Raw genomic sequence first — 26,553 nt, forward strand, 5'->3', positions numbered from 1 at the left:
TGTCATTCAGACTTTTCAGTCTGAACAAAATGTCATGCCTTGCAGTCATACCATAAATAAAATAACAAAACACACAATAAACACAGATTTAACATCCACCACAGTGAGTCTACCAGGTCCTCCTCACTGTCCTTGAATTAGCCTCCACTGCCTTCTGTGGCAGAGAATTACATTGGTTTACAACTCTCTGGGTGAATATGTTTTTCCTCATCCCAGCCCTAAATGGCCTACCCCTCATTCTTAAACTGTGACCCCTGGTTCTGGTGGCAAACAAAGTTCTGTCAGTGGTCAAAAGAAGGGTTAAATTAAGTGAGTCGCACGGCTGCCTACGTTTATTATTCCGCATGGATAAATTACACATATATTTACTGGTCTCAAAATTTAAAAAAAACATGGAAAATGTTTGCCTTCAAATCTGAAGGTGTAGTGATTCATTAGATCATTTCAGATAAGTTATTTAGTGATTGTGATAGTCATAGAGTGTGGAAACAGGCCCTTCGGCCCAACTTGCGCACACTGGCCAACATGTCCCAGCTTCATTAGTCCCACTTGCTTGCGCTTGGTCCCTATCCCTCCAAACCTGCCCTATTCATGTACCTGTCTAACTGATTTGACCAGTTTATGCCACTTCCCCCCCTCCCTAAAATCAATTTGAAGAAAGATCCCAACCAAAATGTTACCTATCCATTTTTTGCAGAGATGCTGCCTGACCAGCTGAGTTACTCCAGCATTTTGAGCCTCGACAATAGTTTTGCTGAGTGTGTGTGTGTGAATTAATGAATCCTTTTCATTTTTCACACATTGAGTGGTGAATCTGTGGAATTCTCTGCCACAGAAGGTAGTTGAGGCCAGTTCATTGGCTATATTTAAGAGGGAGTTAGATGTGGCCCTTGTGGTTAAAGGGATCAGGGGATATGGAGAAAAGGCAGGGATGGGATACCGAGTTGGATGATCAGCCATGATCACATTGAATGGCGGTGCAGGCTCGAAGGGCCGAATGGCCTACTCCTGCACCTATTGTCTATTCTATGTTTTCCTGCTCATTTACTGGAATTGCAAATTCCTCGTAGATCAGAAAAAGCAGGAGTAATTGGAGCCCATTGCACCAACACAAGAATATGGCCTTTCTTTAAAGAAACCCAGGTCAAATTGTCCAAATGAACATCACAAGAACTGGTTGTTTTTTTTTTCACACTTACTATGAAATGTCGTTTTGATTAATCATTTCCTTCATTCCAAACAAATGATTTTCTTTAGGACCACAGCCCCTGCAAATGATTTGTAACTCCTCAGCTAATGCAGCATCCATTTAAAGCTTCAATGAGTTAGTTTAGGGATTCAACATGGAAACAGGCCCTTGGTCACACACAGAGTCTGCAGTGACCAACCATCCCTGCACACACCAGGAACAATTGTACACTTATACCAAGCCAATTAGCCTACAAACCGGTACATCTTTGGCGTGTGGGTGGAAACAAATGATCTTGGAGAAAACTCCCGTGGTTATGGGAAGAAGGTACAAGCTCCGTACAGACAGCACCCATAGTCGGGATCGAACCCTGGTCTCTTGTGGTACCGCTGCACCACTGTGCTACCCTGTTCTCTACAGTCACCTCCAGACAGCAGGCAAACAACAGTAAAGGAAGAAATCATTTGTTGACAGTGCCTTTCATGACCTCAAATGGCCTAACATCCTTCACCACCAATTATGCACTGCTGGACCGTCTTCACAATTGTAACTTAGGAAATAGGTCAGCAATTTACACAGAAAACTGAAACAAAAACAGAATTGGGGTATGTCGGTTTGAACACTTGAGCAAGACCACTACAGCAGTATAATTTTAAGGCCGTGTTAAATCTGAAAACACTCAGCAGATCAGACACCATTTGTGGAAATAGAAATCAACTATTTTTTTTTAATTTATTTTTTTTTTAAATAGGTGCAGGAGGATCCATTCGGCCCTTTGAGCCAGCACTGCCATTCATTGTGATCATGGCTGATCGTCCCCAATCAATTACCCGTGCCTGCCTTCTCTCCATACCCTTGACTCCACTAGCCCCTAGAGCTCTATCTAACTCTCTCTTAAATCCATCCAGTGACTTGGCCTCCACTGCCCTCTGTGGCAGGGAATTCCACAAATTCACAACTCTCTGGGTGAAAAAGTTTCTCACCTCAGTCTTAAATGGCCTCCCCTTTATTCTAAGACTGTGGCCCCTGGTTCTGGAATCCTTGACTTCAACTAGAAATGTTAAGTGCGCTGCTTCTACTGACAGAGATGCTAGCTGAGCTGCACAGCATTTTTCTCACACATAGCAAAGTGATAACACCAATACTGTTAATTGAGGGATACACATCAGCCAGTTCACCAGAAAACTAAAATAGTCTGCTTTAAATAATGCCATGTGATCGTTCAAATTTAGCTCCACGCTCAGACAAGGCTTGGGTTAACATACGAACCAAAAATAAAACAGCACCTCTGACAACATAGCCCTAAAATTATACTGGGCTTGCTCAAGTGTTCAAAGCTATAGACTCCAATGCCTGGTCTTGGATTTCAAAGTGAAAGTGTACCCACGTTTAATCTCTACCCTTCCAGCTCATTAGTAATGTTCTAGATCCAACTGAATTATCGACCATCAAATATGCCTTGGAGCAATTGTTTCAATAATATTCTGACAAAATGCTCCATTTTCTGATGATTCCTTGAATTGTGTAGAATTCCTGGAATTCCATTGTGTAGATGGAACGCACGGAAGCCATTTTATATCCATATCGGTGGAAATGAGTTTAGTTTAGTAGGAAATAAGTTTAGTCCGCACTGACCAGCGATCCCCGCACATTAACACTATCCTACACACACTGGGATAATCTACATTTATACCTGTATGTCTTTGGAGTGTGGGAGGAAGCCAGAGATCCCGGAGAAAACCCCCACAGGTCACGGGGAGAATGTACAAACTACATTCAGACAAGCACCCGTTGTCAGGATCGAACCTCTTGCGCTGTAAGGCAGTGACTCTACCACTGCCCCACCATGCCACGGATAAATGCTTAGTGGCTGATAGGGTGCAAGTCAAATTGGCTGCTTAGCCCTAGATGATATCAGCTTTCTATGGAAGTGTCAGAGAGTTGCTGCATTCATTCACGCAAGTTGGGAATATACCTCCAGGCTCCTGATTTCTGCCATAGAGATGGAAGAAAAACTTGGAGATGTCAGGAAATGGGTCACTCACATGATGCCAAGCTTTCATTGCCAGGGTACTTCTATGGCTGCTCAAGTTGAATCTCTGGTTAACAGCGAGTCAGAGAATGGCAATGGTGGGGTCTTGGCAATGGGAATGCCCTTGAATGTTGAAGTTGTGGTTACACTCATTCTTCTTGGAGATGACCATTGTCTTTCACTCTTATAGCATGAAAGTTACATGTCACTTATTATGCCGTTTATTAAAAAAGGCAACTAAAATCTAATGCCAATTTGGGATGAGAACAATCAGGAGATTGGTCTTAGGTAATTGTTTAGTGTTAGGTTAGTTTATTATAGTCTCATGTACCGAGGCACTGTGAAAAGCTTCTTGTTGTGTGCTACAAGCTCATAGGGTCGAGGAGCAGGATTAGGACATTCAGCCCATCGTCAACTCTGCCATTCCATCATGGCTGATCTATCTTTCCCTCTCAACCCCATTCTCTTGCCTTCTCCCCATAACACCCATACTAATCAAGAATCTGGTAATCTGTGCCTTAAAAATATTCATTGACTTGGCCTCCCCAGCCATCTGTGGCAATGAGTTCCACAGATTCACCACCCTCTGAATTTAAAAAATCCTCCTCATATCCTGTCTAAAGGTACATCCTTTTATTCTACAGCTATGGTCTTTGGTCCTAGACTCTTCCACTATACACAATTACAATCAAGCCGTCCACAGTGTACAGATGGAGGATAAAGGGTCTAACATGTATTGCAAGATAAAGTGCAGCCCAGTAATAGGTATTGATTTCTCTAACTTCAAGTAACCCCGGCATTCCCTCTCTCGCTCTCTCTATCCCTCCCCCACACAAGTCGCTCCAGCTACTCGTTTTCACCCAACAAACAGCTAACAATGGCCTGTTTCCTTTATAATTGGGGTTTTTTTTGCGTTTCTTGCATTCATTGTTCTTTATCCCCCTCCTACATCATTGTTTATATCTCCAGTTTCCCTTTTTCCCTAACCAGTCTGAAGAAGGGTCTCGACCCAAAACATCACCTATTCCTTCTCTCCAGAGATGCTGCCTGTTGTCCCATTGAGTTTCTCCAGCGTTTTGTGTCTATCTAAAGTACAGTAAAGTCTGATTAAGATAGTTGGAAGGTCTCCTTGAATCAGTTATGCGGCACTGCCCTGGCTTAATGCTACCTCTGAAGTAGTTGATGGGTTAACTATTAGAAAGGAACAGATGGTCTGTTTGATGTTGCTCATTTTGCTGCCCCTTTGATCGGCTGCTGCTCGTAGATGTGGGACTCACCTACCTCGGATTCTCCAACTGATTGGCATCTTGTCTGAAAGTCACTGCACGTGCATCGGACAGGGAGATGGGAACGGACACTGAGCGACCAGGGGAAGGACAATGCCTACCTTGTCAGTTTGCAGGACAAATCAGTCATTTGTGCTTGCCTTGCATTCTTAGTAACGCTCAAAAAAAAATCACTGCCTCCTGTTTGGACAGAGTCAACAATCAGCAAACAAGCCTGTGCAGATTCCAGGAAGCGTGAGGAGAGAACAAACTAGCTTCAACACAGCAATGGAATGCCTTGTGGCTATATATACACTCACAAGTGGATTTTGATTGCTTGCAGAAGAGCCCATCCCAGTGAATATTTCCAAACATATCTCCTGGTCACAGAACACGGATGTAATTATTAAGAAAGCACATCAGCGCCTCTACTTCCTGAGGAGATTATGGAGAGTCGGTTTGTCGAGGAGGACTAACATCTACAGGTGCACAGTAGAGAGCATGCTGACTGGTTGCATCGTGGCTTGGTTCGGCAATTTGAGCGCCATGCTTATTCTTAGTTTAGTTTGCATATACAGAGCGGAAACAGGCCCCATGGTCCATCAAGTCCAGACCGACCAGCGAATTGTGCACACTAACACTATCCTACACACGCTAGGGACAATTTACAATTTTACTGGTCAATTAACCTACAAACCTGTGTGTCTTAGGGGTGTGGGAGGAAACTGCAGCACTTGGAGAAAATCCATGAGGTCATGGGGAGAACATGCAAACTGCGTACAGACAGCACCCATAGTCAGGATCGAACCCAGGTGTCTGGAAGACAGCAACTCTACCGCTGTGCCACCATTGCAAATTTAACACAAAAATCCAGAATAGCAAATAGCTCCAAAAAATAAAATACAAATTTGAAACTAAAACAAACGTCATTGACTATCAAGCATGACCTGCTGAATTCCTCCAGCAGTTTGTTTTTTTTGCTTCAGATTACAGCATCTTCAATCTCTTGTGTCTCAACCAAATTCAAACCTGGATCTCAAATGAGACTTGTTCATACAAATATTTCTGCAATTCTTGAAGAAAGCGTGACAGTACTTCTCACCAACTATCTTATGGTAGTTTCCATGAGGGTGGCTCTGGGCATCCCTGCCTCACCCACAGTTGAAGATTCTGGTCATTGTTATTCCCTTCAATATCAGACAAATGAAAGTCACATTTGGATGTGGAGAGGATGTTTCCACTAGTGGGAGAGTCTAGGACCAGAGGCCATAGCCTCAGAATAAAAGGACAGACCTTTAGAAAGGAGAAGAGGAGGAATGTATTTAGTCAGATGATGGTGAATCTGTGGAATTAATTGCCACAGAAGGTTATGGAGGCCAAGTCAATGGATATTTTTAAGGCAGAGATTGATAGATTTTTGATTAATATGCGTGTCAGAAGGCAGGATAATTGGGTTAGGAGGGAGAGATAAATCAGCCGATGGGCCGAATGGCCTAATTCTACTCCCATGATCTATGAACTTATGAACTAATGAATGTCAGGACTTTCATATGAAGAAAGACTGGATAGACTCAGTGGCAAAAACAAGAAAGTAGACTATTGTCTGAATGGTGGCCGATTAGGAAAGGGGGAGATGCAACGAGACCTGGGTGTCATGGTACACCAGTCATTAAAAGTAGACATGCAGGTGCAGCAGGCAGTGAAGAAGGCGAGTGGTATGTTAGCATTCACAGCAAAAGGATTCGAGTATAGGAGCAGGGAGGTTCTACTGCAGTTGTACAGGGTCTTAGTGAGACCACACCTGGAGTATTGCGTACAGTTTTGGTCTCCTAATCTGAGGAAACACATTCTTGCCATAGAGGCAGTACAGAGAAGGTTCACCAGACTGATTCCTGGGATGTCAAGATTTTCATATGAAGAAATACTGGATAGACTCGGTTTGTACATGCTAGAATTTAGAAGATTGAGGGGGGATCTTATAGAAACTTACAAAATTCTTAAGGGGTTGGACAGGCAGGAAGATTGTTCCCGAAGTTGGGGAAGTCCAGAACAAGGGGGTCACAGTGTAAGGATAAGGGGGAAATCTTTTAGGACCGAGATGAGGAAAACATTTTTCACACAGAGAGTGGTGAATCTCTGGAATTCTCTGCCGCAGAAGGTAGTTGAGGCCATTTCATTGGCTATATTTAAGAGGGAGTTAGATGTGGCCCTTGTGGCTAAAGGGATCAGGGGGTATGGAGAGAAGGCAGGTACGGGATACTGAGTTGGATGATCAGCCATGATCATATTGAATGGCGGTGCAGGCTCGAAGGGCCGAATGGCCTACTCCTGCACCTCATTTCTATGTTTCTATGTCCTCAACGCTGCACTCCCCAGTAGAGGTTGGGCTAACATTGGACAGGACATATATTGTAGGTTTATTCTTTAACAGCAGAGCTCTGCAACATGGGAGGAAGCTAGAGCACTTGGAGCAAATCCATTCATTCAATGGGATAACATGCAAACTCCATATAGACAGCACGTGAGGTCAGGAACACACCCGGGCCTCTGGAACTGAGGCAGCAGCTCTACAAACAGCACCATCCAATGACACCATATCAACAGTAAAGATGATCAACTCTCTGCTACCAATATTTATTCCCAAACTAACACAGGTAAAATCTCCAATGAACACAATTGCATTTTGGGGATGTCCACTGCTCACCAGTCAGCTGTCACAATTCCTACTCTGCAACAGTGACAACCTGCAAGAGGACGGACTGTAAAATGCACTGAGATCGCAAAATAGCAACTTGTAAACATATTGTGGCATTTCCACCTCAATCCATTTCAGTTTAGTTTAGAGATACAGCGCAGAGACGGGCCTTTTGGCCAACCGAGTCTGCCCCGGCCAGCAATCCCTGCACATTAACACTACCATTTGCAGCACGTATAGTCAGGATCGAACCAGGTCTGGCACTGTAAGACATTAGCTCTACCGCTGAGCCACTGTGATCTAAATGGAGGCTAAATCAATCCTAATCTCCAGTGAATCAGAAGCACTTGTGGCGAGACCAGGCTCATCACACCCCTACTTGCTAATCCACATCTTCAAGTATTTAAGGAACATAATTACACCCCAAAAAAGTTAAAAAACAAACAAACCCCAATTGCACCATCAGCCCTTTATGGAGCAAGTAACATCAACAAAAGAGCTATGAACATGAGTTTAAGGTAACATTGTTATAGATGGATCCAATGAGAGAATTGCTCCTCGTCTCTATTTTCCCATTATATGAAATTAAGGGCTTTATATAATTAAATTATATTTTAAAACTCAATGTCTGATCTCATCATCTGCTGACGTTTCATTATAAATTATTTTGCCTCTTTTGCCTTAAATGAAACCCTCTTGTCGGCAGGAGTGTTCTGACAACAGAGGCATTAGATCGATGGAGCCACCAATGCCTGCAGATGCTGGAATCTGGAGCACCAGAGTCAAGGACCAGAGGACATAGGTTTAAGGTGAAGGGGAAAAGATTTAATCGGAATCTTTTTATTGTTTTTTAATCTTTATTAGAAGTACGGCAAGTTACAATACTACAACACATATGTCTTAATACATTTTTTGTACCGCTTCATGTTTTGAGCGTTAAGAAAAAGATAGAAGTAAAGAAAGTGCGCAAGAGTGGTGAAGGTGTAGGAGAGGGTTGAGAAAAGAAAGCCCTTTAGAAAAGAAGTTAGAGAAGGAAGTAAAGAAAGAAAGTAGGCCCTAGAAAAGAAGGAAAAAGAAAGGAGAAACAATCGCTCTGTTATAACATTAAACTCCACAGAAAGGGGACTACCAACCAAGTCTGTTTTTGTTGTTTTTTTACCCCCCGTTGCCAGATTTAATCGGAATCTGAGGGGTAACTTTTCCACACATAGGGTGGTGGGTGTATGGAACAAGCTGCCAGCAGAGGTAGTTGAGGCTGGGACTATCCCAACATTTAAGATGCAGTTAGACAGGTACACGGATCGGACAGGTTTGGAGGGATATGGGCCCCAATGCTGGCAGGTGGGACTAGAATAGCTGGGACATGTTGGGCAAGTTGGGCTCCAAAATGAAAACTGCCACAAACCTATCAGTAGAATGTCAGGAGTGACTGAATGTCCATAGTAAAAATGAGGGAACGGGGGCCTGGAAAACGGAATTTGTCAAAGAGACGAGCGGTGTGCGAGGTGTCTTGGACGTAGGTCAGAAGGGATTGGACCAGGATGGAGTCGAGGTACGTGGAAATGATTTCATTGGGGCAGGAGCAGGCAGAAACAATGGGTAAAACACTTGGGAAATGGGGAAAGCAATGTGAAGAACAATGATCTAAACATGGTGCCTGACCCGCTGAGTTACACCGGCCTTTTGTGTCTAATGCCAGATAAGGGTTGGGTCTTGGCATCACGTTCAGCACAGATATTGTGAGGCAAAGGGCCTATTCCTCTGCCACATGTTCTGCGTTACCTCCTGTCCTCCAGAAACTCTCCAGTTTATTCTAAACGTTATTCCGTTATCCCTTATCATGTATCTATCTATACACTGTAAATGGATTGATTGCAACCATGTATTGTCATTCTGTTGACTGGTTAGCACGCAACAAAGGCTTTTCACTGTACCTCACTACACATGACAATGAACTAAACTGAAGTAAAGGGCAAGCACAGAATGCTGTCTGGCCACACAAACTCAATGTCCAGGCTCACTTCAGGCGACATTGATCTGCTAATTTTTAACCATAAGTTACCAAGCGCTTCAAATTAAAAAGTGGATTTGTCGGCTGTATTAAAGAGGCCAGACCACAGCTATTTAAAGAACAGAGGAAGTGCAGCTAATAAAACAAAATAAAGCCTGTTATTACTGCTTCTCTGACCCTCCATTCAACCCATGCTCAGTTTTGGATAGTCAGTAAACATTGCAATAAGCATGGGATTGCTAATTCCCCCGTTCCGGGCCCGAGGTTCACTTGCACCTCCTCCAACCTCATCTACTGTTCCAGGTGTGGACTCCTATATATCGGTGAGACCCAGTTCAGGCTCAGCGATCGTTTCGCTGAACACCTCCGCTCAGTCTGCCTGGACCTACATGATCAGCCGGTTGCTAAACACTTCAACTCCCACTCCCAGTCCCACATTGATCTTTCTGTCCTGGGCCTCCTCCATTGTCAGAGTGAGGACCAGCACAATTTTAGCAACAGCACCTCATATTTGCAGAATCCCATACATCCTTCTTGTTTTTGACCAATGCATCAATTTCCCTCGTCAGCCAAGTTTCTTTACATTTGCCTGCTTTGCCCTTCACTCTAACGGGGATGTACATATCCTGAGCTTTCTTCAGCACACTTTTATAAACATCCCAATTGGCCCATGTTCCTTTCTCCTCAAACAACCTGCTCTAGTCAACTTGACAGACACCTTCTCTCACACACTTCATTAACTTGCCTTTCCCAATTTCCCAATCCTAGATCCAGTGTTGCCCTCTCACGTGTGGGGGTCTCCACATACTGCTGGAGAAAACTCTCCTGAACAAATTTGAGGAATTGCACCCCATTTAAACCCTTCACACTATGATTTCCCCGTCTATATTGGGAAAGTTAAAATCCTCTACTACAACAGCCTTATTTGACCAGCAGCTGACTGCAATCTCCCGGCACGTGTTCTTCAAATTCTTGTTGACTATTCGGGGGTCTGTAGTACACCCCCAACAAGGTGATCATCCCTTTCTTGTTCCTCAGTTCTAGATTTCCTCTGTGGGGATGGGAGAAACTTCCAGAAGGACAACTATATCTGCAACACTCCACCAATCTGGCATTTATGGTAGAGTGGCCAGATGGAAGCCACTCCTCAGTAAAAGGCACATGACAGCCCGCTTGGAGTTTGCCAAAAGGCACCTCAACAGGATTCTCTGATCTGATGAAACCAAGATTGAATTCTTTGGCCTGAATGCCAAGTATCATGTCTGGAGGATACCAGGCACCACTCATCACCTGGCCAATACCATACCTACGGTGTAGCATGGTGGTGGCAGCATCATGCTGTGGGGATGCTTTTCAACGGCAGGAACTGGGAGACTAGTCAGGATCGAGGGAAAGATGAACAGAGCAAAGTACCGAGAGATCCTTGATGAAAACGTGCTCCAGAGCGTTCTGGACCTCAGACTGGGGCAGAGGTTCACCTTCCAACAGGACAACGACCTTAAGAACACAGCCAAGACAATGCAGGAGTGGCTTTGTGACAAGTCTGTGAATGTCCTTGAGTGTCCCAGCCAGAGCCCGGACTTGAACCTGATCGAATATCTCTGGAGAGATCTGAAAATAGCTGTGGATCGACGCTCCCCATCCAACCTGACAGAGCTTAAGAGGATCTGCAGAGAAGAATGGGAGAAATTACCCAAATACAGGTGTGCCAAGCTTGTAGTGTCATACCCAAGAAGACTTGAGGCTGTAATCGCTGCCAAAGGTGCCTCAACAAAGTACTGAGTAAAGGCTCCGAATATTTGTTTAAATGTGATATTTCAGTTATTTCTTTTTAATTCCTTTGCAAACATTTCTAAACACCTGTTTTCGCTTTTTTATTATGGGTTATTGTGTGTAGATTGATGATTAAAAAATTAATTCAAACAATTTTAGAATAAGGCTGTAACGTGACAAAATGTGGAAAAAGTGAAGGGGTGTGAATACTTTCTGAATGCACTGTACATACTGCAGTATATCTGTCTCTTGCCCAGAGTAGGGAAATCGACAACTGGAGAACATAGGTTTAAAGGTGAGGGGGGAAAAGATTTAATGGGAACCTTGGGGGTAACTGTTTCACACATAATGTGCTGGGTGTATGGAATGAGCTGCTGGAGAAAATAGTTGAGGAGGGAAATATAGCAACGTTTAAGAAACATTTAGACAGGTACATGGATAGGACAGGTTTAGAGGGATACGAGCCAAACACAGGCAGGTTGGACTAGTGAAAATGGGACGTTGGCTGGTGTGGGCAAGTTGGGCCGAAGGGCCTGTTTCCATGCTGTACGACATTGAAGAAGGAGGAGACAGAATGGCGAGACATCAGACACCCACATACACAGCTTTGGGCAACATGGTAGACCTGAACAATTAGTAAATAAATGACAGTTCTGCCATTTTAAACTGTCATCAATTGCAAATTAAACATCTCTCAATACTTGATCTAAAGCTTCTTGAAGTGGCCATTCAGCCACAGATTGCAGTGACAGGGCAGAGGAAATCTTCTGTATTTGTCATTAAATATTTCAAAAGACTTGAAAGGAACCACAGAACACTAACCATTAGGGAATAACTTACATTAACTGCAGTTCTGAACTACATCCTTGGCACAACTTCAGATACAAAATCTTTCCCTTTATGTTTTCATTTGGACATCTACAAAATCGCAAGTGCTGAGTGTGTTGCTGCTTGGAGTTACACATTCTGACTGTAAACTCAAACAGAAATCCTCATACTTCCTTATTGTACTTCCCCTTATTTATACCCCCCATAGCCAAAGAAGCACCCTTGCACAAAACCTATACGACACCCATGTCCATTCATTGATTTTGGGAGTTAGTCATAGCCCTCTGAACTTTTATTTTATTGAGTCTTTAGGGAGCATGAGCATGGAAACAGGTTCTTCCATCCACTTGACCAACTATCACCCCATATACTAACCTACACACACCAGGGACAAAGTGTACAGCTTACTGAAGCCAATTAACCTACAAATCAATACGTCTTTATAGTGTGGGAAGAAAGCGGAACACCCGTGGAAAACCCATGTGGTCAAAGGTAGAATGCACAAACTCCGTACAGACAGTCAGGATCAAACCCGGATCTCTGGTGCTGTAAGGCACCAACTCTACCAGAATGCAGCAGAATTACATTTTTATGAACCTTTGGTGAACCTCTCTACAGCACCAGGGACCCGGGTTCAATCTTGACTACCGTGCTGTCTGCCTGTATAGAGTGTGTCCACCTTTGAATTTTTTTTTTAATTCAGGTACCGCACCCAGCGTCTAATAAATATTGTTGGATATGATCCTTCTGTGTTAATTGTGTTACATGGTGAAGAAAGTGAAGAAAGCAGTGAAGAAAGCGAATGGTATTTTAGCTATCATAGCAAAAGGATTTGAGTATAGGAGCAGGGAGGTTCTACTGCAGTTGTACAGGGTCTTGGTGAGACCACACCTGGAGTATTGCGTACAGTTTTGGTCTCCAAATCTGAGGAAGGACATTATTGCCATAGAGGGAGTACAGAGACGGTTCACCAGACCGATTCCCGGGATACTGAGTTGGATGATCAGCCATGATCATATTGAATGGCGGTGCAAGCTCGAAGGGCCGAATGGCCTACTCCTGCACCTAATTTCTATGTTTCTATGGTGTTATTTTGTATTTCTCAGCCCAACCTGAAAGGCAAGGATAGAGTGGATGTGCAGAGGAGATTTCTACTGGTGGAAGAGTCCAGGACCAGAGGTCATAGCCAGGAAAAAAAGGATGTTCCGTTAGGAAGGAGATTAGGAGGAATTTCTTTACTCAATTCTGTGGAATTCATTGTCACAGAAGGCTGTGGAGGCCAAGTGAATGGATATTTTTATGGCAGAAATAGATTTTGGATTAGAAGGCAGGAGAATGGGGTTGAGAGGGAGAGATAGATCAGCCATGATTGAATGGTGGAGTTGACTAGATGGGCCAAATGGTCCAATTCTGCTCCTATAACGTATGAACAGCTCTGCCTTCCAATATATCAACCCAACTAAGCAGCCAAGCACCTTGGCAGAATCGGCCTTCATCGGCCATATCAGAACCCATGTTATTACTGCCCCAGAGGGACTGTTCAAGAAGAACTCCCTGGGCAGTACACCCAAGATTTGTTTCCACTTGATCAAATGTGTTTTGAAGACAAAAGGACTGTTAAGCTCCGAGCGAGTTTGATCTAGGCTATTGAAGTGGCAGAGGACATTTTGTGCCTGGGTTTCTGCAATGGATATTTTAACCCATCAACCATTCACCACCGAGAAAATAATCAACCTTCTATTGCATGAAATGTTCAGGTCAGGCAGAATCTTTGGAGAACCAAGAGTCAATGCTTCAGGCCAGTGACCCTTCCTTTGATGCAGGGATATTGAGTATGAATTGGCTGCAACGCTTCATCCTCAATAACAATCAGCACAGGAGCACCTGGAGGCGGCGTGCTCAGCTCCCCTGCTCTACTCACTCTATATTCACCACTGTGTAGCCACACATAGATCCAACTCCATCTTCAAATTTGCTGCCCGCTTCATCGATGTTTAGACGATTTACAGATGACGACTAGTCAAAATATAGGAAAGAGATCGATCGACTGACCAGATAGTGCCAGCACAACCACCTTGTACTCAACATCAGTAAAACCAAGGAACTGATTGTTGACTTTGGAAGAGGAAGATTGAGGATCCACAATACTTGTACACTCTGGAATTTAGAAGGTTGAAAGGGAATCTTATTGAAACATATAAGAGTATTAAGGGTTTGGACACACTAGAGGCAGGAAACATGTTCCCAATGTTGGGGGAGTCCAGAACCAGATGCCACAGTTTAAGAATAAGGGGTGTCATTTAGAACGGAGATGAGGAAAAACAGTTTCACTCAGAGTTTTAAGTATAGAATTCTCGGCCTCAGAGGGCGGTGGAGGCCCGTTCTCTGGATGCTTTCAAGAGAGAGCTCGACATCTTAAAGATAACAGAGTCAAGGGATACGGGGAGAAGGCAGGAATGGAGTACTGATTGTGGATGCGATGTGATTTATATTACCAAGAGTGAGTAGCTGCTAGTTACTGTAATGTCCTGCAGACCAATGCTGTAAGTGGACTTTAATAAATACGCGTTGTACCTTGACGTGTGTACGACTTGACTCATTACAACCACCTTCTGGCTAAAGAAATTGCTAAAGGTACGATTTTACTCTGAGGCCGAGCCCTCTGGTTCTAGACTCTACCACGACTGGAAGCATCTATGCCTTTCATGATCTGAGCCTCATTCTTCTAATCTAATAACACTCATTAACTTGTTAGAGTGGGCAGATGGCTTGGCACTGTCAAATAACTAGGGCCTTTACTGGAGAACATTACAGCTTCTGTTCAACAAGAATGATCTATTTATGGAAGACCAGTTAAATCAGGCAACAAGCCGGCAACACAAAGCCGGGCGTGAAACAAACACCGGGAGGCATTTTCAGTCGTCACTCGGAGCAATTAATAGTTCAGCAATCACTAGGCGTTCATTTACTCAAAAGATATCTTGAAACTTTTTTTTATTACATTTTAGTTTTTAAAATGGGAGGAGAACCAGCCTTTCCTGAAATTGAAAGTTGGTATAACCCCACCTAGGTGTACCAGGATTTGTCATTTTTGTCTAAAAATAATTTCCTGTATAAATAACTGGTTTTCAAGTTATTCAAACCAGACAAATAAAAGGCTTGTTCTTCAACTCTCCGTAAAACAGACCCATGCTAAATCAAATCAAACAGCTCCTGCAATAGGTGGCTGAAATTTTCAACATGTTGAAAATTCAGCAGCGACCAGAAAAATGTTATGGCTCCTTGGGCGAGTACAAGACAACTCACGACCATACATGCGACACCCTGGTGACATGTCGCGGGGTGAAGTCTGTATGACCGTGAGTAGTCACCCAAAGAGTTGTACCTTGTTCTGGTCGCCGTTGGATATTCAACGTTGAATATTTTCAGTGACCTGTAACAACATGACACGTGCCGGCAGTTGCCGAGAAAGTCGCATAAGTGGGACAGGCCCGTCACTTGTTTCATGCTGGTCATAAATCATAGCAGCAGAATTAGGCCATTTGCCCCATGGAATCTACTCCATCGTGACTGATCTATCTTGCCTTCTCAACCCCCATTCTCCTGCCTTCTCCCCTTACTAATCAAGTCGGTCTTTCTTCTCGCCTCACCTGTTTAGCAGAAGGTGCAAAAGATCGCGACCATGAAACACGAGATTCAAGAACTGCTTAATTCCCTCTGTTAACAGACTATTGAATGATCCTCCCTTAAGATAGGGTGTATACCCAACCTCACTGTGATTGTTCTACTTTGTCTGTAACTGTATGATACAATGCTGCAAAACTTTATTCTGCACCCTGGTAATTTCTCTTTGCATTACCTGTTCTACTTATGTATGGGTCATTTTTACTCATGTATATATAGTGTGATCTGATTTGACTGGATAGCATGCAAACATAATCTTTTCACTGAATCTTGCTTCACGTAGCAATAATAATATCAACACCAATACCTTCGTGGGGTTCTTTTCAAGAAAGTCTGAAGAAGGGTTCATAGAAACATTAAAAAATAGGTGCAGGAGTAGACCATTCTGCCCTTCGAGCCAGCATCGTCAATCAATATGATCATGGCTGATCATCCAAAATCAGTATCCCATTCCTGCTTTTTCCCCATATCCCTCGATTCTGTTAGCCCCAAGAGCTTTCTCTAACTCTCTCTTGAAAACATCTAGTAGATTGGCCTCCACTGCCCTCAGTGACAGAGAATTCCACATATTCACAACTCTTTGGGTGAAAAGGTTTTTCCTCATCTCAGTCTTAAATGGCCTGCCCCTTATTCTTAAACTGTGACCCCTGGTTCTGGATTTGCCCAACATCAGGAACATTTTTCCTGCATATTGCCTGTCCAATCCTTAAAAAAAAATGATGTTTCTTGCATATGTCTGTCCCGCCATCCCGGCAATTAACCTGGTGAACCTACGCTGCTCTTCATCAATAGCAAGAATGTCCTTCCTCAAATTAGGAGACCAAAACTGCACACAATACTCCAGGTGTGGTCATACCAGGGCCCTATATAACTGCAGTAGGACCTCCTTGCTCCTGTACTCAAATCCTCTCGCAATGAAGGTCAACATGCCATTAGCTTTCTTCACTGCCCGCTGTACCTGCATGCTTACTTTCAGTGACTGATATACAAGCACACCCAGGTCTCGTTGCACCTCCCCTTTTCCTAATCTGATAACATTCAGTTAATAATCTGCCTTCTTGTTCTTGTCACCAGAGTGGATAACCTCACATTTATCCACATTATACTACATCTGCCATGCATCTGCCCATTCACCCATCCTACCCAAGTCACCCTGCAGCCTCCTAGCATCCACCTCGCAGCTCGCACTGCTCCCCAGCTTTGTGTCATCCGCAAACTTGGAGATGTTGCATTCAACTCCCTCGCCTAAATCGTTTATATATATATATACACATTGTAAATAACTGGGGTCCCAGCGCTTGCGGCACCCCACCAGTCACTGCCTGCCATTCTGAAAAGGACCGGTTAATTCCTACTCTTTGCCAAAGTCTATAGTTCAGTCTGCATTCCCTTTGCTTTCATTAAAATACTTGGACCAGAACTCAATCTTTATGATACAAATGTGACACGGGAGCAAAGGGACTTAAAGGGACAGGCGCACAAGGCAACAAAAGTGGTAGGGCATGTTGTGAAAGTGGTTAACAAGGTGTATACAGCTCTGGGCTTTATTCATAGAGACAGATTACATACGCTGGAAGGTTATGTGGAACTTTTATTACGATAATGCCTTTACTTCAAACGGAGCACTGTGTTCAATCCTGGTTACCACATTACAAGAGAAACTTTAAGACATTCGAGAGGTTCACCAAAGGTTCATAAAAATGTAATTCTGCTGCATTCTGGTACCAAGACTTGTTACATCGAGACAGAGACTGTTTTCTTCGAAGAGAAAAGGTTACCACAACATTAGAGCGGGTTCGCAGAAGATTCATTAAGAATGTAACTCCTCTGTATTTCAGTTCTGGTAGGAGAATGGGGTTGAGAGGGAAAGAAAGATCAGTCATTGTTGTACGGTGGAGTAGACCTGATGGATCAAATGGCCACATTCTGCTACTTGAACTTAAGAAGTTATGATGAACTTCTAAGACCTGTTGCATCGAGACAGAGACTGTTTTATTTGAAGCAAAGGGCAACGGGAGAGGTAGTGTGCAGTTTTGAGGAAGGACATTATTGATATTGAGGGAGTGCAGGTTCACCAAGTTAATTCCCGGGATGGCGGGAGTGACATATGATGAAAGAATGGGTCGACTGGGTTTGTATTCACTGGAATTTAGAAGGATGAGAGGGAATCTTTTAGAAACATATAACATTCTTAAGGGATTGGACAGACTAGATGCAGCAAAAATGTTCTCGATGTTGGGGAAGTCCAGAACCAGGGATCACAGTTTAAGAATAAGGACTCAGATGAGGGAAAACATTTTCAGCCAGAGGCTTGTGAATCTGTGGAATGCTCTGCCACAGAAGGCAGTGAAGGCCAATTCACTGGATGTATTCAAGAGAGAGTTAGATATAGCTCTTGCGGCTAATGGGATCAAGGGATATGGGGAGAAAGCAGGAACAGGGTACTGATTCTGGATGATCAGCCATGACTATATTGAATGGCAAAGGCACAAAGGGCCGAATGGTGTACTACTGCACCTATTTTCTAATAGAAGTATCTACAATGATGAAGGGATTAGACAGAATAGTTAGTGGGAGAGAGAGAGAAATTAGAGGTTGTAGGTCACAAGAGATTAATAGTAATACAAGGGATTTTAAAAAATGTAACATGTTTGGAATTTTGAAAGCTCTGGTTATGGATGGAGTGGAGGCAGATTTCATTGTGACCTTAAGAGAGAATTGTTTATTATGGAGACATTTTTGAAGGACCACAGAGATAGAACCAGGGGGTTGTAGTGACCCTGCCAGGACATTATAAATAGCTGTGCCAATTCCACACAGAATGAGGGTGTATTTCTGGGCCTGATGCATCTGCAGTCATCTCATGGGCTGCGTGGGAAATGTGTGGAGAGATTAGGTGGGTGGGAACAGCTACATTGCAGCTCGAGTACACAACAAGTATCTTGACGTAAACACAAAGTACTAGAGCAACTCGGTGGGTTAGGCAGCATCGCTGGAGAGAAAGGATGGGCGACACTTAAGACTAAAAGTGGAGCGTTGGGGGTGAAATCAGTGGTAGGAAAAGGCAAGAACAAATCCTAGCCAGCCACGGATGAGCATAGAAGGGTGGAACCAACAATGGCCCATTGTTGGCTGGGGAAGAGAGGTGATAATGAAGGGATACGAACAGTGAAACTAGTAGGATGACTGGGATGGGTCAGGGGAGTGGAGAAAGGGGATGTAGGGGTTACTACCTGGACAGGCTGGTCAAGTATGGAATGGTTTCAGAACAGAGTGAATTTCTAATTAATGTATTAAAATAAATGCTTGGTCACTGTCAATCACCCATCTCCTGTATTTACAAGTTTACTTCAGATTAATCTATTGCATTGCAATATTACTCTAAATCAACTATCATCTACACTGACCTGGGTACAGATTGTTACTGTATGATTTGCTTCTGGCAGCTGCATCATGTTGACTAAATGGCAAACAGGCAGCACAGTGGCGCAGCGGTAGAGTTTCTGCCTTACAGCACCAGAGATACGTTTGATCCTCACCAGGTGCTGTCTGTACACAGTTTTACGTTCTCCCTGTGACTGTGTGGATTTTTTCCCGGGTGCACTAGTTTTCTCCAATACTCCAAAGACGCACAGGCTCGTAGGTTAATTGGCTTTGGTAAAAATTGTAAATTGTCCCTAGCATTTAGGGTAGTGCTGGAGTACAGGGATTGCTGATCAGCTGTTTCTGCACTGTATCACTAAACTAAACTAAACTGGAAATCAAGCAGTGGTGTATAATTGTCATATTGAACAAGGATAGAGTGGGATAGAACTTCTTATGTTAATAAACAAGCAATCCAGGGGCCTGTGATGATAATCTAGAGAATGCAAACTCAGATACGCCCATGAAAATAGAATACAGCACAGGAACTGGCCTTTCAGTCCACACTGTCCATTCCGAAAATCTCGCCATTCGCTGCATAGTCTCTTAAATCAGATCTGCTGGCAGTCGCTCCAGGTACTCTGTGTAAAGCACACTTGTCCTTTAGTTACTGCCCCTCCACTTTAAAGCTGTGCCCTCAGAAATTAGAATTTGAATTCAATTGTTGAAAGAAGTTTGAAACTTAAAGAAAACAAATAGCCGCTAAAGTGGCCATGGAAACATTGGACTTTGTCACCTGTGTCTGTTAGGAAGGAAGAGGTGTTATCCTTCTAACTTAAAACGCGAGTGAGTCAAGTCTCACGTCAAGATAGCTAACTATTAACTACTCTCCGGAATAACCACTCAACTGTAACACTCTGCATAAATGAAATGTGGGCCCAGCCAGCAATGGCCAAAGGTCAAAAGGTCATAAATGAAAGGAGTAAAATAAGGCCATTCGGCCCATCAAGTCTACTCCACCATTCAATCACAGCTGATCTATCTCTCCCTCCTAACCCCATAACCTCTGGCACCAGCGCTAATCAAGAATCTATCTCTGCCTTTAAAATATCCACTGACTTGGCCTCTTCAGCATTCTGTGGAAGAGAATTCCACAGATTCACCACCCTCTGACTAAGTAAATTTCTCCTCATCTCCTTCCTAAAAGAACGTCCTTTAATTCAGAGAAGAAAAAGTGTTTCTAAAGAAAGTAACTAAAACATACCAGTTTGATTACTGCGTGCTACTCACTTGCTTGTCTTTCTTTGCAGGATATCTGTCTTAAGGGGGCACTGCTGTCTTCCTTGTCTAACATCTTGGCAGATATTGAAGGCAATTATGTCAGAACAACAACGCGCATTTAAAGGCCACCTTTGGGATTGAAAAGTGTTGCGAGACCCGGAAATAGTTTAGTTTAGTTCATTGTCAGTGAATATTTTTGTTGCTGCGTGGTAAATAGTAGACGGAAAGACAATGCCGTCCACATATAAATGATAACGGGAATAACGTTTAGCGCAAGATAAATTCCAGTAATGTCTGATTAAAGGTAGTCCTAGAGTCTTCAATGAAGCAGCTAGTTACTCAGGACCACTCTCTAGTTGTTGCTCGATGGTTTGTTCTGTTGCCCAATAACAGCTGGGAAGAAACTGTCTCTGACTCTAGAGCATAATGGGAACATTAGTGAACAGAAGGAAGGAGATACTGGGTTAGATGTGGACACAGTGGGACTCAAAGGGACTGTTTCCGCGCTGTGCCTCTAAAGTCTATATCGGGACACAAAATGTTGGAATAACTCAGCAGGTCAGGCAGCATTTCAGAAGAATGTGGATAGGTGATGTTTCATGTCGGGATCCATCTACATTTAAAACCTAAATGTAATTATTATAAAGTGTTCTGCTTTTCAGAATTTTATGACTTGAATTTCAAGATGTCAGAATTTGTCAATATTTTTGGATGTCTTTGAATCTGTGTTTTAGTATTTGGTAACCAAAACTCCAAAAGATGCAATGTAGCTCAGCCAGCTATCAAAGGTTTTTGTTTTATGCCATGTTCCCATTCCCCTGCCTGACACTACTATAGCCCCAACACGGGGTATTGTCACGTGTAGCGAGCTTGTGCCGCATGCTAACCTGTTAGCGGAAAGACAATACGTGATTACAATCGAGCCAACCACATTGTACAGATACATGATAAAGGGAATAACATGAATAATGTTTTGTGCAAGATACAGTCAATATCTGTAGAGACTTGTCAGAGATGGAACAGGCTCCACACAACATATCCCCCCTGGAGGGTCCACAATGTGCAACTACAAAGAGCTCATTGCTAACCACAGATTCTGCGCTAACATGTAACAGAACACACATGCATATCAATGTCAACACATGTCCTTCTGTAAAATACCAAACCGTCTTTGCAAGGCAGTGTGTCTAGTGAACGGTGACTCCTCAGGCAGCAAACCACAGCTCTCGTCTTATTCTAAAGCGTTGCTAGGCTCTCTAAATACACGCCATTTGTTTCCCCTGCCAGTAAACTACGTCAAAAGTGATAATTTTTGCTCTGAATTTTTCTCCATCCTCACCTAATAATACCATCAATACCCGAATCACATTGAGAACATCGTGCCGGAGTTCAGCTCTCCTCTTTACACTTTACCCCAAAGCCTTGCAAGGACTTGAGCAAAATGCAAAGTGGAGGGGATGGACACAGGATGTTTCTGGTCCGAGGACTAATCCTGACCCGTCAACTATTCATTTTATCCACAGATGTTGCCCGACCCGCTGAGTTCCTCCAGCACTTTGTGTAAAGCATCATCTGCCCATTTTGTCCACAGATGTTGCCTGACCGGCTGAGTTCCTCCAGCACTTTGCTTTTTGCTCAGGGTTCCAGCATCTGCAGTTTCACATATCTCCATCTCGCAAGTGCTTCCCTTTAAAGTGTGCGTACAATTCCTTTTTGAAAGCTATTATCAAATGTCCATTCACAACGTTACCAGGGAGTAAATTGCCAGTTACTCATTTCTCCCAATGTTTGATCTTTCAGAATTTCGACCATTTTGAAATCAAATGCCATTACTCCCTTTGCGTTTTTGGAGTCATAATTGTGACTTTGTTTATTATATCTATTCTAAACCGGTTCTCAGCTTCTAAATCTCAGCTCCTCTAGCCTAACACACAGCACAGCACATAATTGGGGATTACCGCTGCAGCAGCTGTGGGTGAGTTACTATAATTCAGGAGCCACAAACTACACCAGTCACTGGGGCACTCACTCAAGTTTGAACAAAAACTTACACAGAGGCAGCCTCTCATAAATGTGATCAGGTGCTTCACAATAGGGTAGAGTTGCTGCCTTACAGTGCCAGGGACCCGGGTTTGATCCTGGCTGTGGGTGCTGTCTATACAGAGTTTATACGTTCTCTTGGTGCTCCGGTTTCCCCCTATACTCCAAAGACGTACAGGTTTGTAGGTTAATTGGCTTAGTATTAATGTAAAATTCTCCCTAGTGAGTGTAGGTTCGTGTTAATATGCGGGGATCGTTGGGCGGTGAGAACTCGATGGGTCAAAGGGCCTGTTTCTGTGCCATATCACTAAACTCAATAAAACTAACTAAACAGAATTGGGCAAAATGTGACAAGTAAATCTGCAGTGAATCTGGTGGGGAATCTGTGGAATTCAGTGTTCTTCATCCACATCAACCAGGTTTTATAGCCAGCTGGTCCCATCTGCCCATATCCTTCTGAACCTTTTTTTATCCACGTACCATGTGCCGTATAACTGCTGTAGTTGCACCTGCTTCTACCACTTGTTGCACTTAGAGAAAATGGTGGAATTCATTGCCGCAGAATGCTGCGGAGGCCTGGTCACTGATATTTTCATATCAGAGATTGATCGATTCTTGATTAGTAAGAGCGTCAAAGGTTCAAAGGTTACGGGGAGCAGCCAGGAGAATGGGGTGGCGAGGGGAAAAATAGATCAGCCACAATTGAATGGCAGTGTAGACTTGATGGGCTGAATGGCCGAACTCTGCTCCCATGTCTTACGTAAGAGAAAGTATAAAATAACTTTGAAACGTTCAATAGCCTCTGGTGGAGCAAAGCCAGAAGTTTCTCCTGGTTTGTTGGGTGAAGAGATCTTGGAATTGGGTGGCTTGTGACTGAGTGCAGTCCAGGGGAATGATAAACCACATTCATGACAAAATACTGCTGCACAGTAAACAAAACCTACATGAAGGCAATTTCTTTCGCCCAGAGAAAGCACATAGAACATCGGCCAGGGTGCTAGACAAGGAGGAATGGAGACACAAGGAACTGCAGATGCTGGAATCCTGATCTAAAACTATTTGCTGGGAGCTCAGCAAGTCAGGCAGCATCTCTAGAAGAAACTGAACAGGCGATGTTTCAGTCTGAAGAAGGATCCCAATGCAACACGTCATCTGGCCATTTCCTTCCATAGATGCCGTCAGATCGAGCTAGGTTTCCCCCAGTGGTTTGTAGGAGAATTGTGCATCTCACAGTGCACTGTATGAACACTGGGAAATGCAGAGCTACAGAGAGCAATGTCCAGCAGTGAAGGGGTGTTGGAGGGGAGAGTGGGTTGAACAACAAGCAGATAGAGCAAATTGTAAATATGTGCAAGAGTTCCAAATGCACTCAACTGTACAAAACTCAGACAAAGGTCACCCTTGTCCCAGTGAAGTCAAAGCTGATCACTTACTCCCCGATTACATTGCATTTCTAGGAAGGAACTGCAGATGCTGGTTTAAACTGTGATGCTGTCTGAAGACAGGCCTCGACCCAAAACATCACCCACTCCTTCTCTCCAGAGATGCTGCCTGTCCCGCTGAGTTACTCCAGCATTGTGTGTCTACATTCACTACTACTCCTCACACACACTGACACACACCTGAGGTACAGTAGATGTCCGCTGGAAACATAGTAGATGTGATATACAAACAGTGGCAATCATATCACGCACAGACCTTCCACCTGCAAAGCCATCAAAAATCACTGACTACTCTGTGCTGCAATTTGCTTTCAATTACTTAAAAAAACTAAATAGAACAGACTAGGAGTTTGATTCCCTTAAATGGATCCACTGTCTATTTTCATGGAAAAGCAAATATTTAATTAAATGAAAACTTTGCCCAAGTGTGGGAAAAAAAGCAAACAGCCATTTCCTCCTCTGTCTGATCACCTAGATAAACGTATTTCCCCACTTGGTGATACACAAGATACATAATCCAAAGCGTGCAAGTGTCTTCTGATCAAATAGCCTGGCCCTTGATCACCTTATGTGATATCTACATGGTGAACTAACCACGAGTCACCGTGTTAAACAGCATGTGCACACACACACACACATGGCCTTTGGGTCTGCTACCAAATTTGTGTGGAAAAGCTAGATTCCAACCAAACTGGTTGTTTGTGGGGTGAGCACCGCTATGAAAACCGATTAGTTCTGGGAATAAATAGCAAAACGCAAATTAAAAGTCAAGAGTGCTTTATTGTCACACGTCCCCGATAGAACAATGAAATTCTTAATTGCTGCAGCACAACTATATATATATTACACACACATATATAGTATATACACATATACTCAAAAGACAAACATATACATTATTTCCCCCTTTTTTTGGAGTTTAATATACACAGAGGGCACGAGATCCAAAGATAGACAAAAAAGCTGGAGTAACTCAGCGGGTCAGGCAGCATCGCTGGAGAAAAGGAATATGTGACGTTTCGGGTCGAGACCCTTCTTCAGACTGCACACGAGATCCAAACTTGTTAAGTCACCAAACTATGGGACTACCAGAAAATAAACCCTTGCAGCAATCACTTACGTTAACCTTGGAAAATTTTCTCGAAATCTGAACTTGCTTAATATAGTTCACCTTTACTAATTGCACACCTCCAAACCAACCCATAATAAACACCCCCAAAAGTCCTCCTTGACCATGCATGGCCCCAGCAAAGTACAGCGGCGGTTTAGTGTACAGCCCACCTTTGCTTCTACTTCAATATACATTCCATCTTTGCGATTGCAATAATAAACACACTTCTGCAATAGCACACATATCCAGCACGAGTTTTTCTCTCCTAGACATGCACAGAGCTCGTTCTTGCAACTGCGCCAACATGCACAACCAAATGTTTACAGCAGCAGAAATAAACTTCACCTTAACAAAAGTACCAGTGACAACTATTCTTGTGCACAGTACAGGCACCTATACAAATGTGGCAGTGAGCACTGCTCCCCTTCACTGCTGTACTAAGACAGTGTGCATTCTTCAGCAAATGTACAAAAACAGCCCCCCACGTTGTCATAGCACAAAATAAACTCACGGCTGGCTCCCCTTTTACAAGTGTGTCACAAGAAAACTCGCAGCGTTTCTTTTTACCCGCAACACAGTGTCGTCTTTACTGCCGTGCCCAGAAACTCAGGCCCAACTTTTTTGCAAAACGACACAAGTTAATAACAATACAACCGCGTTGACAACAGCGTTATTGCAACTCGGGCACTTGAACTAACTATTGAAAGCAGACACAAGACATCTTGCCAATGGTGCCAACAAACGCTGCTCACACTTGCCTCGATGGGGGAAACACACAAAAGTTCACCTTGCGATTGTGCTAATAAACACAGCCCACTTTTACAAGTGTGTCAAACTCGCACAGCAATATAGCAATCTAACTGCGGCCGGTTCTGTTCCCCTTTACCCCCGAAACTTCATGGGGCTACGCCCTGTGCTGTTTACATGCTACAATAGATGGATGTCAACTTTAGCCCAGCGCCTCTCTGCTCTCTCCCTCCCTGTACAACGTTGCTCCAGCCCGGACTCCGCGCCCCGCTTTGCCCCGAGCAAACTCACCGTAAACCTGGAGGTTGTCTACAAAACCTAACGCTGTGAATAAAGTCACGACCCAAAAATAATCCATCAGTCCCGCAGTCGAATAATCCCGCGTGGGAACAGTCGGTGGTGACAAGGAGAGAGGAGGGGGGACGGGGAGTACAAATGGAAACGATTTTGTAAAGTTTGTTTGAACGGTCCCGTGGCTGCGAGTTCTCTCTCTCTCCCTGTCTGAGTCAAAAATGCGCCTATGAGTCATAGCTTAATGCATGTTAAGGGGAACAGGAAACTTCAAATTCAGAAAGTGGGTTGGGCTTCCAAAGGAGCGAGAGAGAAAAAAACGATTCCTCCAATCAATCATCAGTCTGCAAGAGTTGTAGTCAGGCCGGCAAAGAGGCACATTAGGAGAAAGCGAGAGTGAGAAACTGCACCCGGCCAAATGTGTACACAATACTCCTCCAGCAGAGACGAGTCGTGGTTTTACTGCATGGTCCCGAGCTTGGCTTCAACTCTTCCCCTCAAACACCCCACCTCCACCAGAAAATAACAAGGTTTCTCGGGCCCCTTCCTTCCTTCCTTCCTCCCTCCCAATGTCGAGAGAGTTGCGCCTGAAGCAGGAAAGTGAAAACAGCAGCGGGGCGTGGGGTTCAATAGACGGGCTGAACGGCCACTCGCTGTCATGCCAGCCCACACAGCGACCGTTTCCCAGGCAATATACCTGGAAACTGAAGGTTCTGCTGGGAGAAGGATCAGGGGGAAGGATGGGTGGGGGCAAACCTGACCCCAAACGTCACTAATCCACTTTCTCCAGAGATTATAATA

At 43.7% G+C, this 26,553-nt stretch overlaps 1 protein-coding gene across 1 annotated transcript in view; it reads right to left on the reverse strand.

Annotated features, from left to right (window-relative positions):
- LOC129706431 (TGF-beta receptor type-2-like) overlaps window positions 1-26,008 on the reverse strand; it is a 75,909-nt gene extending 49,901 nt beyond the window's left edge. Inside the window, exon 1 of the mRNA XM_055650739.1 lies at window positions 25,753-26,008. Within this exon, the coding sequence (XP_055506714.1) occupies window positions 25,753-25,990 (238 nt within the window). The 5' untranslated portion in view covers window positions 25,991-26,008. The remainder of the gene's footprint in view (window positions 1-25,752) is intronic.
- Between the last annotated feature and the right edge of the window lie 545 nt (window positions 26,009-26,553).

The sequence above is a fragment of the Leucoraja erinacea genome, chromosome 2, assembly GCF_028641065.1.
Source record: "Leucoraja erinacea ecotype New England chromosome 2, Leri_hhj_1, whole genome shotgun sequence".
Lineage (NCBI taxonomy): Eukaryota > Metazoa > Chordata > Chondrichthyes > Rajiformes > Rajidae > Leucoraja > Leucoraja erinaceus.